A 13,311-nucleotide genomic window follows, 5' to 3' on the forward strand; every position below is an offset into this window, starting at 1 on the left:
TGTGTGTGTGTGTGTGTGTGTGTGTGTATATATACTGTTTTTTAAGATATATTTATCTCTTTTGAAATATTAGGTTGCAGCTTTCTTTTATGTGAAAATGTTTTATCATGCCTTCTCTTTTTGACCATGAATCTCTCTTGTTAGTTTTGTATGAAATTAGTTTTCCTGAATTTTTAGGAGAGCAGGATAGATCAAGAAGCATTTACAGCTACGCAACTATACAGCTTCCTCTTTATTTATGTTTGTGATCCTCATGTATTCAGAAATGTGGTCTTGTACTTTCTGAGATTTACTGACTGTTTTCCTTACCCATTTTTATCTAGATTTTTCTTTTTTTATGTCCCTACTATCCCTGTTTTTTTAAACAAATGAAATATTAAGTGTTTCTGGTCATCTTGTGTTAATGATTTTATTTTAAAATTTGAGTTAAATTTCCATTTAGCATTTAGATTTAGAAAAATATGAGATTTTTCTAGTATTATTGACTAGCCACAATATCAAATGTAGTTTGTATCTTTAACCATTTTTATTCAGAGGCTCCAGCATATCTCATAGACCTGATGCATGATAAGAATAATGAAATCCGAAAGGTCTGTGATAATACATTAGATATTATAGCGGTAAGTAATTATCTTTTCTACACAAAATATAATTGACTTCATCTTGGGGGAAAAAGACATTGTAAACCTATTTTAAACAATGCATTCAGTGTAAACCCAAATTTGTATTTTGGTAAGATTCAGGATATACAATGATAACAAATTTACTTTTTAAACATTAGTAAGTTCTTTAGCTTTCAACTTTTAAGTCATCGGCCCCTTACTTAAAGAGATTTTATAGGTATTCAGAGTTCTGATCTACATATCATCACAGAGTTACTTGTTTTTCAGATAAATTATTGTATAGGAGTGGGGAGTTGGAAGACAGTTTCTGTCAAAACATAATCAATTTTGTGGTTTGGCCCTTAAATTTTTTTAATAAATCAAATCTTGTATCAGCTATTTTTTCCAGTTAATTGATAGTTTTATTTTATACATACAGTTGCCCTTTAAGTTGCTTTGAAATGATGGGAAATACAAAAATCTTAATATTAGTCATAGTTTTGGAGGTTTTTAAAGGATACATGACTAGAGGGATATGATCAAAGAGATGATCTAAGTGTTGGGTTAGAAACTTGTGAACCACACAGACTTATTGCCAGCAATTTGGCTGCCTACCACAGTCTTCTGCCTGGATTTGGGCCTTGCACCAGGGATGTACAAGATACTCGATTATTTTAAGTATGTTTTTATATATGGTATATACTGCTACGCACAACCAGGTTGCTTTCTTTTTCGAACTGGATTTGGCTCACTTTTAGAAAGCTTATTGAATGTAGCCTACTCAGTATTTTTAAAAGTTTAACTTTAGCTTTTTAAACAGATCAGAATAACATTTTTTTTAAATCAATTAATAACTTAGTTGGAAATCCACTAAATTGGGTTTTCTGCTAGTGATATAATCATGAAACTAGATAATCACCATTAGGAACTTTATTGTCACTTTCTCACATTTTATTTCAGAAATTCATCTTAATTTGTTATCATCTGTTTTTTGGATTTCACTAAGTATCTCATTACTGGTGTAGAACTAAATGGATACGTTGACATTTTAGCTTTGATTTCTAAGTCAGAATAGAGAAACTGTACATATTAAATCCGCATTCTACAAAGATATTTCACACATAGGTCACTGATCACAGGGCTTATGAATATAGAATATTTAATATGCCTAGAGAATAATTTCATGGCTCATGTACTATTTTCTAATAGATCACAATGCCATTGTTGTATATAAAGTATATAGTATAAGAACAAGACACTTCTTATAGTTCCATATGTGATTATCTTACTTGAAGCAACAAAGAAAGGAGACAGTTGTCATTCTGTTATGCATTATATTTAGCATACTTTTTATCTACCTTCTGTCTAGGAAAGGTAGCTAGAAGATAACAATGTTTAGATTAGCATATTAAGTGTATGTGGTTTAGAATGTAAGTTGATAGTTCCAATACACATGTATTTATTATAAAATAATTTTATTTCAAATAATTTCTAAACTCTGGGCTTAAATCTCTCATCTTAAACTGGAGTCACCCCCGACCCTGTGTCTCTTTTCTCTTCTAGATACCGTCTTAGCTCTCCTTCTTTCTAGAACCAAAGTTTCCAAACAGTTGTCTATATTTTACTTCCTTCATTTCTGCACTTTAAACCTATGAAAATTCTGGCTTTTGCCTCCATCGCTGCATTGAAATGATGCTCACTAAAAAGACCATCAAGGGAGAATGTGAAGTTTTTGTTCAGTTAGCATTAGTAATGGCTAAATAACAAACTTTTTAAATTATTAGAAACCTGCTTAGGAGAGGAGTGGATGATCCCTTGAAATTATTTTTACCTCTAGATAATGATGTCCTAGTATTCTCAGACTGACTGTATTCTATAATAATAAAAATCCAAAAAATATATAGACAGAACGGGAATATTCTTAGCTTAAAACAATTTACCTTAAAAAAAAAAAAACTTATTTGCCACTGAAGACAGACAGTGCAGAATACTAAGAAAAATTAGATGCCTTGCAAGCCTTGGGGAAATATACTTTCTGGAGTAAAGTACTTGTCCCCCAAATTATGCAAATATTATACTAGTGAAGATTTGTTTAATGTAGTTGGGCCCAAGCCCTCAACTGATTAATTGAAACATGTGCGGTGGCAGTACCCTGGGTACCAAGGAGGATTACATCACTTGTTTACATGATACAGTCTCTGTGGCCTCATCAGCACATTGTCACCTGTGTTACTATGTTACTTGTAGTTTGGGGAGGCAGGGAATGGTGTAGGTGCAAAGAAGAGCAGGGAGGCAAGAAGAGAGAAGCCTATAGCTAGTTGGTCTCCGAAGGGAATTATAAGTCAGTTGACCATGGCCTCTTTCTCTTGCATGAAGGCAATCATGGGAATCATGAAGGGAGGAACATCACCTACCCCTCCAATCTAGAGAACTTCTAAAAACTCATGTAGATTTGTATCCTTCAGTACATCCTCAGCTTTGTATGAAGTATCTGAGAACTCAATGCTCCCCTGATATGTCTGGTTTGTCAGACATTTAACACATTTATTAAGCACTTATTATGTGCCAAACACTAAGAAAGACCCTGAGAATACTAAACTCAACAGTACAAAGTTCCTTGAATATGAAAATACAATCTAGACTCCACAGAACACCTGAGATACTATTCTGTAAACACGTGAACTGGCGTTCCAGAAGCAGTACTACTACATGGCCTATTACTAGATTATTTGTAGTAACGGCACACTGTATCTACAGGGTGTTTACAGGAAGAGGGATATAACCAGGTTCTCTGGTGAAAGACTGATTTCTGTCATCTTTCTAGCCAGTGTATGATTTAGTAGTGACATAGGTTTGTGTCACTGAGATTTTGAAGGGTACCTCTTCCTTTTTTAATAACTCTTAATTACAATCATGGGCAGATTGTTTTTATTTTAATAATCTGGAATTAATAGCAAACTCTAATATTCTAAACTTGGAAAAGTAGGTGCTACCTTCATTCCCGACAGACAAAATTGTACTTCATAAGGCTGGTTTATTAAAATGAAAGAAACCAATGTAGCTTTAAATGTAGCATCTACATCACCCGTTGTTATGATCTCTGCAGAGATAACACAGGCAGAGTTATCTTTGTGTCAGAGAGAAAAGGTGGACTTATTAATAATCTTGCCAGTAAGGGAGAGCACTTTAGAAAGTATCTTAAACATCCTGAAAAGAAGTTACAGAGAAGGTTTTATAGGGTTAGGGTTAGCGTTAGAACTCAAACTTTCAAGAGCAGGGCATGGGTAAATGCTGGTCGCTTTTAATTGGCATGCAAGTTGGATGTGGGAGTAGTGATTTTCAAGTGAATTGTTGGCATAAATTTCTAAAATCTTCTCTTTCCAGACCAAGCAGAACTGGTTCTTGCTTGTTTTGCAGTCTTGGTAAATTTTTTTATTTCCCAGTGTGAGTTTGACTTTTGTTTCCCATATAGTCTAATTGGGTTTAATGAGATAAATTTAGTTAACCCTCTTTTATAGTTCATTTTTATATTGCATAAACCAAAAGGCAGACATTTAGGATATTTTTCCAACCTGTTAGAATTTAAGCATATATACACATAATTTTATACATAAATGTGTGTGTTTCCTACCTGTTATGCATGTTACTTTGTTTTTTTTTAATTGGCAACAGTTGGACTTAAAAGAACCCACACATAGTATGAAAAAAAAATTATGATTTCTTACTTAAATACATTTTATTTAATTATTTCTTTTACTTTGTGGTCAAGACTAAAAGTCAACACTTGGGGCAGTCTTATTGAGAAATAGATAGTATGTGCATAAAAATCAACAACTTTATTATGTATGTTAAATTATGTGTATGTCTATCAATATTATTGGGATAAATATTTTTTAAGATATAAAAAGTGTCTCCTTAGCAGCTACCACCGTAACTTTAATGAGCAAATAAATTACTCCAGACTTGCTTTAATTTTGTATGAAAAATTACATTAAATAAACCATATTACAGTCTCAATTAGGGGGCTGCCACATTAAAGGAAAAAGGAAAATCTGTTTTCCATCAGTTATGTTAGAACACAAAGCAGATCTATGTAGCTCTGTGTTATCCTATAGTGTGTTAATCAGATACAAGGTGTGACGGAAGCCAGTGACAAAGAGTTTTCATGATAGTGAACAGGCTCTGATAATAGGCTAGTTAAGGCTTCATAATGTTTCGGTGGTTAACTAATAAACAAAATGATGTAGGACTTCAAAAAGGATGGCACATTCCATGTAAAATCAAACCATCAGTCTTCACAACACTTTAGAATTTATGGATACTAAGTGCTTAAAATCATAATGTCGGGAGCTGAGAAGAGAAGGAAATAAAAAACAAAGCATGTTTTTCTTTAAATACAAGTCTCAAAGCCAGGACACCAGCCAGGGTATACTCCTTGTGAAAAGAAGTATTTCAAAAATGAAGAAAAAACTATAATCCTAGAGTATTTCCACAAAGGCTTTGGATAGGTTTTGATGACATACCTTGGCTGTGATTCAGCTGTGACATCCCTGAGTTCTCATAATTATTTTCTGATATGGGGCTGGAGGTAGAGGGGAGTGAATAATAAGAAGGGACTAGAGATTGGTGGATGTGGTTGAGAGAATTGATTTTAATGATGTATGTTGATTAAAATTTTTTGACACTGGGTTTTCATTTAAGAATTGCTTGTTAACTTTTTAAAAGAAACTCCTATCCTACCAGTATTTTTCAGTTATTGGGGATAGTTATTTCAACAGCTTTATGAATTCATGGTATAAATCATCATTTTTTATTTATAGAATGTTAGAGCTTAAGTAAGTCTTAGATTTGTTTCATTTTACAAATGAAGAATCTGAGACCAAGAGAGATTAGAATACCTTTAAAAGGTTGCATAATTCAGTTAATAGCAGAGCTAGAACCAGAGCCCAGGTCTCCTGACTCCTAATCTAGTGTCCTTTATATTATACAATACCATATTATTAATAGCTGTAAATGCAGATGCTGAAACACAAACTCACTTTGCCATGGCTACTAAACTATATTCATTGAGGATTCCCAGAGCACATAGAGAAGATAGAGATTCCCAAATGATGGTCCATAGGAATATGATACAGCAAATTGTCACTGAAATGGAAAAGGGAAAAATATTAAAAAGGAAAGGTTAGTCCACGAGGGGGATATAATGTTGCTAACATGTTTTATTTTGGGAAAGTACTGTATGTCTTTACTTTGAGATTCTTTCTCGCATTTTTTAGTCTGCAAATGACCCTTCTTTAATAAAACAGGAATAGTAGGTGGCAGTTGATTTACTTTTAATATTTGTCCCCAAAATGTGCTTTTGAACCCTTCCTGAAGTCCAAAACCATTGTCTTAGCCTATTAATTCACTGTACTTGGTAAATAGAATCTCGACAGCCATAAGCTAAAATATTTCATTTTCAAGAAATCTGGTAAACCTTTCCAGAAACATAAACATAAATGGTCAGCATTATACAGCAAAACAATGCTATTTCATTTGATTCTAAGTAATGTTTACTACTAAAGAAAAAGAGAAGTAAAAATGTTTTAATGAATATTGTGTTCCTTATGGCATATTTCATTCTAAGATGCTTTATTTGGTAAACAGTTGAAAACCTGAGGAACATTATCACAAAGTAGAGCAAACTTTTATGGCACAAGTCCAATATCTTAATAATGTTTCATACTTAGCCTGTAAATGTTTTAAACACATATTTTAAAATATTTTCCAAAGTTATCCATTAATATTGGAGTTGAGAAAGTCATTGAAAACTGGTGGGATATAGTAGTTATTGTGGTTCTATCTTGCTGAAGTTTTTATAGGTATTTTTCCTGTAATTTTCCATTTTCAACAATGAAAATATTACTTTTATAATCATGAAACTCCAAATATTATTTCAGAGTTATGTTATGACTGTTTAAGACTTTAAATGGAGAAACTTTTAAGGCTTTCATACTGTTAAGCCGAGGGGTTTTTTTTGTTTTGTTTTTTGTTTTTTTTTTGCCATTTTCCATCTATGATCTGTAACAAAGAACCATACATACATATTTAATTTCAAGGCCACCTCTTATGAAAACTCTGCTTGCGGATGTAGTAGATTCATCATAGTAGGATTCTGGAATCATTGTTGGATCTTTTGCAGGATATAATTTTCAATATCCTAAATACACAGTTTGGTATAGAGTAGCGTGCTGTGTCATATTTCCTGAGAGAAGAGTTGTTTTGCTTCTTTTTTCGAGCTGAGAAAATAACCATGGTATTTTTACTGTGATCCTGTAAACAATAATGCATGTTAATTAGTATGTTAGTCATAGAAATTAAACCTATTATTTTATAGTACAAAATGCTTAAAAGTTAGAATACAATTATTTTAAGTAAGAAAATGATAGTACAATCTATATCATTGCTACCATACTTTTTAGGCTTATAATGTCAAGAGATGCACTGGTTGTATACAGTAATTCAATCAAAAACTGATAAAAGAGAGGTGAAAATTTTAAAGGAATGTGTAAGGGCAGTCATTACATTTGGTGCTAGGTTCTGTACTCACTCACTGTCTTAGAAGATCAGTTTTACCAAGAAAGTATCAAAAGTTAGCCATGGATGCTTATGGATATTTTTGGTTTGTGTGTTTGGACTTTTGTCAGATAGATTTGATAATCTCTTTTTAAACTGAGCCTTGTATGTATAAGTTTTTTAATAAGAATAATGATGTGAGCTCGTAGGGTGATCAGAAGGCCAAAGTTAGAAGGGCAATTGTTTATGAAGAAACTTCTTTGTTACACATTTTTACAATTATTAGATATATTTTTGTTATTGTTAGGATATTCTTAAAAGAGTGTGTGAAATGATAACTTGGAGTAAGCAGGATTTTTGTTTTTGCAAAGCATTACTTCCTAGGCTAAATACATTTTGTGGAAATGTAGTTTAAGGATATTGTTATTTTAAATATTACCTACGTCTGTAACATTTCACAGGTATTAGTAGGAGTCAAGTTTTACTCTTAGTGGAATAGCAGACCCCATATTTTATATGCTTTGGGCCCTTGACTGAATTTTAACTCCTGTTCTTACACCAGGAATGAATATGCTTGAAATTTAAATTGCAGTGAAATCATCAGATCATATTATTTTTCTTTCTTTTTCCTTGAATGAATACCTCTTCGTTCAGATAATTCAATTAGATTTAAATTTTTCTACCAAAATGAAAAATTAGTTTTATGCCTCTTCCCAAGTGAAACAAGCTACTATTCTTTAAAAAAAAAACATTCAAATTAGTTCTGTATTTAATGTGGACTTACTAGGATTTCTAGTATTTTATAAAGCATATTCTGAGAGTTTTGGTAACCTGTAACCAACTTATTTTTTTTTTTAAAAAAGCCAATTAGTATGAACAATTTCTTGTCCACATTATCATTTTGCTTTTTAATATATTAAATGTCTTACCCCAATGGATAAATTTATCCTTTCTTTCTACTGTATGGTTATGTGATCACTCTTTGTAATTATCTGGCCATTTCTAATATGACAATATCTTTCTGCAGTTAACTTTAATTGAGCACATACACAGACACACATGGCAACAAAAAGTGTACTCTTGTGAAGTTATATGAATCTTAAAGAGGTTCCCAGTTATATTTAACATTTAGGCTAAATAACTTTGAAGCTGATCATATGCCTATATTACACAATGAGGCATCACTTGGTATTTTATTTAAGTTTGGAAGCCCAAAGTGAACTACAAAACTGCTTGTAACAACATCTCTGTGCATATTATTTTTCAATTCCCTCTTTCCCCAAAACCCTCCCAAGTATGGCCAGCTCAGTAAGAGCATGACTGAGAATACGATGGGATAATATACTTACCAGACCAGAAGCTACTTCTTCCCATATCACTGCTTGGTCAAAGACTTCTTCTCATATCACTTTACTTACAGAATCTTAGAGCTGAAAGTTGTCCCTGGGGGTTATTTGTTATATTCTCATTCAATGAAGAATCCATTTTGCAGGAACCCTGAAAATATTCATTTATCCTCTTTTTAACTGCCTCTTCCACATTGCTAGCCTGAGGCTTACAGTGCTGTAGTAGCCACAGCCGGCTGTGTTCCCTGGATCAAGTTACTTCAGTGTTCTGGGCCTCATTTTCTCATTTGTAAGATGTTGATAATTATAGTACTTATTTCAGAGAGCCGTTACCTGAATTAATTAAGGTAATGGCTAACATTTATTAAGTGTTCTCAATATAAGTTATCTAAATACTTTATATGTATTATCTCCTTTTGGCAGAATAATTTGTGTGTGATCAGTGATTGGGTGGTTGTATAAATTACCATCACATTCAGTCACTGTGACCACATCAATAATACTAAGGAGGTATGGCATTTGGATTTATTATTTATATCTGAAGAGTCAATTTCAAGTATAGTTTAGTATGACAGATGTAACTGAGGTAAAGATCTTCAGTTGTTTAATTATTAAAACTATCAGTTGAATAAAAAATGTCTATTTTTTACATAATGTTTATGATAGCTCTTAATTTTATGCAACTTAATTTTAAATAATAATATTAGGAAATAGATTGATGGCTAATAGAAATGTTAATAGATAACTATTAGAAAAGAAGTCCCGGTGGCTCACGCCTGTAATCCCAGCACTTTGGGAGGCCGAGGCAGGCAGATTACCTGAGGTCAGGAGTTCAAGACCAGCCTGGCCAACATGGTGGAACCCCATCTCTACCAAAAATACAAAAATTAGCTGGGTGGTGGTGGCAGGCACCTGTAATCCCAGCTATTCTGGAGGCTGAGGCACAAGAATCACTTTAACCCTGGAGGCAGAGGTTTCAGTGAGCTGAGATCGTGTCACTGCACTCCAGCATGGGTAACAGCAAGACTCCATCTCAACAAAAAAAAAAAAAAAGGAAAAAGAAAAGAAGTCGCATTATTGTGTATATACCCAAAGGAATATACATTGTTCTACCATAAAGAGACATGCACGTGCATGTTCATTGCAGCACTGTTTACAATAACAAAGACATGTAATCAACCTAAATGCCCGTCAACAGTAGACTGGCTAAAGAAAATGTTGTACATATATACCATGGACTCAGCCATAAAAAAGAACGAGATCATGTCCTTTGCAGCAACATGGATGGAACTGGAGGCCATTATCCTAAGTAAACTAACACAGGAACAGAAAACCAAATACCACATGTTCTCACTTATAAATGCGTGCTAAACATTGAGTACACATGAACACAAAGAAGGGAACAACAGACATCAGGACCTACTTAAGGGTGGAGGGTGGGAGGAGAGTGCAGACTGAAAAACTACCTATTTGGGTACTGTGCTTATTACCTGGGTGACAGTCTGTACACCAAACCCCCATGGTACACAGTTTACCTGTATAACAAATCCGCACATGTAACCCTGAACCTAAAATAAAAATTAAAAAGAAAATAAAGTTTAATAATTTGGTAGCAAAATTGTCACTAGCAGTACTATAGTCAAAAAATATCCTCTACCTTCCCCAACTTCAGTTGAAGGGAGCGTCTGTGTATTTTTTAAATGTACAGTATAGAACATACAATCTGACAACTGATACTGCTGGGATTTGCTGATAATGTGAAACTTAAAATTGAACAAGTTAAAATTTTAACAAGAAAATTACAATAATAATTACATTTATTATAAAGTTACAGATTTTATTTTTATATCCCAGAAATGTGTTCTGTGATAGTGATTTTGATTTGAGTCTCAGCTTGAGTTGAAATTGCTTAGCATTGGGGAGTTATACCTGATATAAATGATGAATTGATGGGTGCTGACGAGTTGATGGGTGCAGCACACCAACATGGCACATGTATACATATGTAACCTGCACGTTATGCACATGTACCCTAGAACTTAAAGTATAATAAAAAAAAAAAAAAAAAAAAGAAATTGCTTAGCATTTAACTAAAATATATATTTGGTCTACCTCTTAGTTTTTGTGATCACCTTAATAGTGCTATTACCCTACATGCCTCTAACTCCTTTTTAGACCGCTGTAACCAAATGTATTTAAAGATATGACAGAGGAATTTAAAACCAAGAACTCTAACGATGACATGAAATATCTGAAGCCCTTTATTTTCTATCCATGCTATTATTTCTGCTGTCCATAAAGCAATACACTAATCAGTAGTAGCTGCACCCTATAGGACAAGTAGAAGATGGAGAAGTTCTGCTGTAGCTTACAGTAATTTGCCTATTTGTCCTTCAAAATCATTCACCAAGAACTTTCTCTCTGACAAGTGTTACAGATACACCTGTCAGTGAATAACCTAATCTTGCCCCATAGGAGTTTATGATCAAAACAAGAAGCATTTAAAGAACTAATTACAACTAAATAAGATCATTAATTTGTGGTTGGAACAAAAATTAAATTCAATTCTGATATTTGTTTTCTGTAGTAAACCATTTTAGCAGCTAAAATAATACTTAATAGTGCTTTCCCCCTAGTGTTATCTAGACTAAAAGATACAGCAAAATATGTCATTTTATGCTAACTACCTGTCATTAGTGCCACAAATGCAGTTGACTCTTGAACAACACAGGTGTTAGGGGACCAATCCCCCTACACAGTTGAAAATCCATGTATAACTTTTAACTCCCCCAAAACATAAACTAATAGTCTACTGTTAACTGGAAGCCTTACTAATAGCATAAACAGTTGATTAAAACATATTTTGTATATGTATTATATACTGTATTCTCACAATAAAGTAAGCTAGAGAAAGGAATATTTTAAAGAAAACCATAAGGAAGAGAAAATATATTTACTATTCACCAAGTGGAAGCGAATCATCATAAAGATCTTCATCCTTGTTGTCTTCACATTGAGTAGGCTGAGGAGGAGAAAGAAGAGGAGAGCTTGGTTTTGCTGTCTCAAGGATGGCAGAGGGGGAACAAAAATCCATGTATAAGTGGACCTGTGCAATTCAAATCCATTTTGTTCCAAGGTCAAATGTAATTACAGTCACAAGAACTCTTTGGAAACTGAAGTCTTACTGCTTGCTTAAATTCTGGCAATATTTATGTAATAAGAATTTATGAAATTTGAACTTTTCTAGTGTTTGCCATTGCCATTAGTAATCGATAATACAAACACAGACTTCTTTATGTATGTAATTGCTTTTCGTTGGCTATTATATAAAATAATTCTGAACAGGTATTTTTAATGCTTCCTCTGACCCAATGAAGGCCCCCCAAAATTCTCAAGAGATAAAAATATTGCTGTCTGAGTGCCAAGTGAGTTAGCTTATATAATAACAGTTAACTGTTTGTTTTCAACAGGAATATGATGAAGAATGGGCTAAGAAAATTCAGAGTGAAAAGTTTCGCTGGCATAACTCCCAGTGGCTGGAGATGGTAGAGAGTCGTCAGATGGACGAGAGTGAGCAGTACTTGTATGGTGATGATCGAATTGAGCCATACATTCATGAAGGAGATATTCTCGAAAGACCTGACCTTTTCTACAACTCAGGTGATAACCAAAGGGAAAATAAACAGTTTATATGCTATGAATAGAGATTTTAGTCTGCCAGCCTTGCACATTCCCAAGTTTAATAAGTACTTCTTTTACTTTATGAATGGGCTTCTGCTAATGATTTTAGATGTAACATCTATATATATAAAGCAAACCTATTAACTTACCATTTTTTTCCAAGTTAGCCTTTAATGGAATCTCCATAAAAGGCTGTAGCCAAGAAAATTAATTGTTCTTAGAAGTTTATTACTTGCTAGAATGTGTAACTTAAATGGACAACTTCAAGATTTCTGACTTCTGTTCAAAAATGTAATATTCATTTTTCTTCTGCACTTATTAAATGCATAATTTATTCATCTTTTGTTTTCCAAGGTATTTAATCTTAACAGTTTAATTTTGCCATGGTTTTGCTTTAGTTTCAAACTACCAAGCTCTATATGGTAACTTTGGGGAACATTTAGATACTTTAGAGCAATTGTTTATTCTTTCTAAACTATGCTAGTGTTTTCAAGGTAAAATTTAATATTTACGTAAATCTTACATGTATTATAACCTTTTTGATTCTGCATTATTACCTTTTTCCAAAGATGAGTTTGACACAAAGATTGGTAAGTTTTTGCATATTCTAGCTTTCACTATTTTGTACTGTTGCCAATATTAATATTACTTCATTGAAGTCATTTAGTTGAGAAGGAAAGGATTTCTATAATAATTAAGATCTCTAGTAAGTTCAAGATAAAAATCATTAAAGTGATTATATCTGAATTAGTGACTCACTTTTTTTACCATGTATTTCTACTGTGCATTAGTGTTCTCAATATATGTTCTCTAAATATTTTGTGTATTATCTCATTTTATCTGAACAATTTGATCAATGATTGGATGATTATGTAAATTACTATTACATCTGATCACTGTACTCACATTAATAATACCACTCACATTTTCATTCATGTGTTTTCTTAATTGTGTATTGTGCAGATTTTCCATAGATATTATGTATTATTTTTGTATTTGGTATAGATATTTAAATCATGGAAAACTTATGCTTTACTCTGAAAATCAAATAGATTTCTTCCTAACTGAACTTTACAGTAGTTATGAAATGTTGCTTTGTGTTTCAAACCAGATGGAGTAGATCATTA

The 13,311-nt window shown here is 32.9% G+C and overlaps 1 protein-coding gene across 3 annotated transcripts in view; it reads left to right on the forward strand.

The window, feature by feature from the left end:
• The first annotated feature begins 537 nt into the window (after nucleotides 1–537).
• LOC113221487 (kinesin-associated protein 3-like) overlaps nucleotides 538–13,311 on the forward strand; it is a 29,539-nt gene continuing 16,765 nt past the window's right edge. For all 3 annotated transcript variants that reach the window (XM_026450814.1, XM_026450813.1, XM_026450815.1), the window contains exons 1-2: nucleotides 538–620; nucleotides 11,974–12,163. In XM_026450814.1, coding sequence (XP_026306599.1) covers nucleotides 561–620; nucleotides 11,974–12,163 — 250 coding nt within the window. In that variant the 5' untranslated portion in view covers nucleotides 538–560. The remainder of the gene's footprint in view (nucleotides 621–11,973; nucleotides 12,164–13,311) is intronic.

This window comes from Piliocolobus tephrosceles, unplaced genomic scaffold, assembly GCF_002776525.5.
Source record: "Piliocolobus tephrosceles isolate RC106 unplaced genomic scaffold, ASM277652v3 unscaffolded_25177, whole genome shotgun sequence".
NCBI classification, from domain to species: Eukaryota; Metazoa; Chordata; class Mammalia; order Primates; family Cercopithecidae; genus Piliocolobus; species Piliocolobus tephrosceles.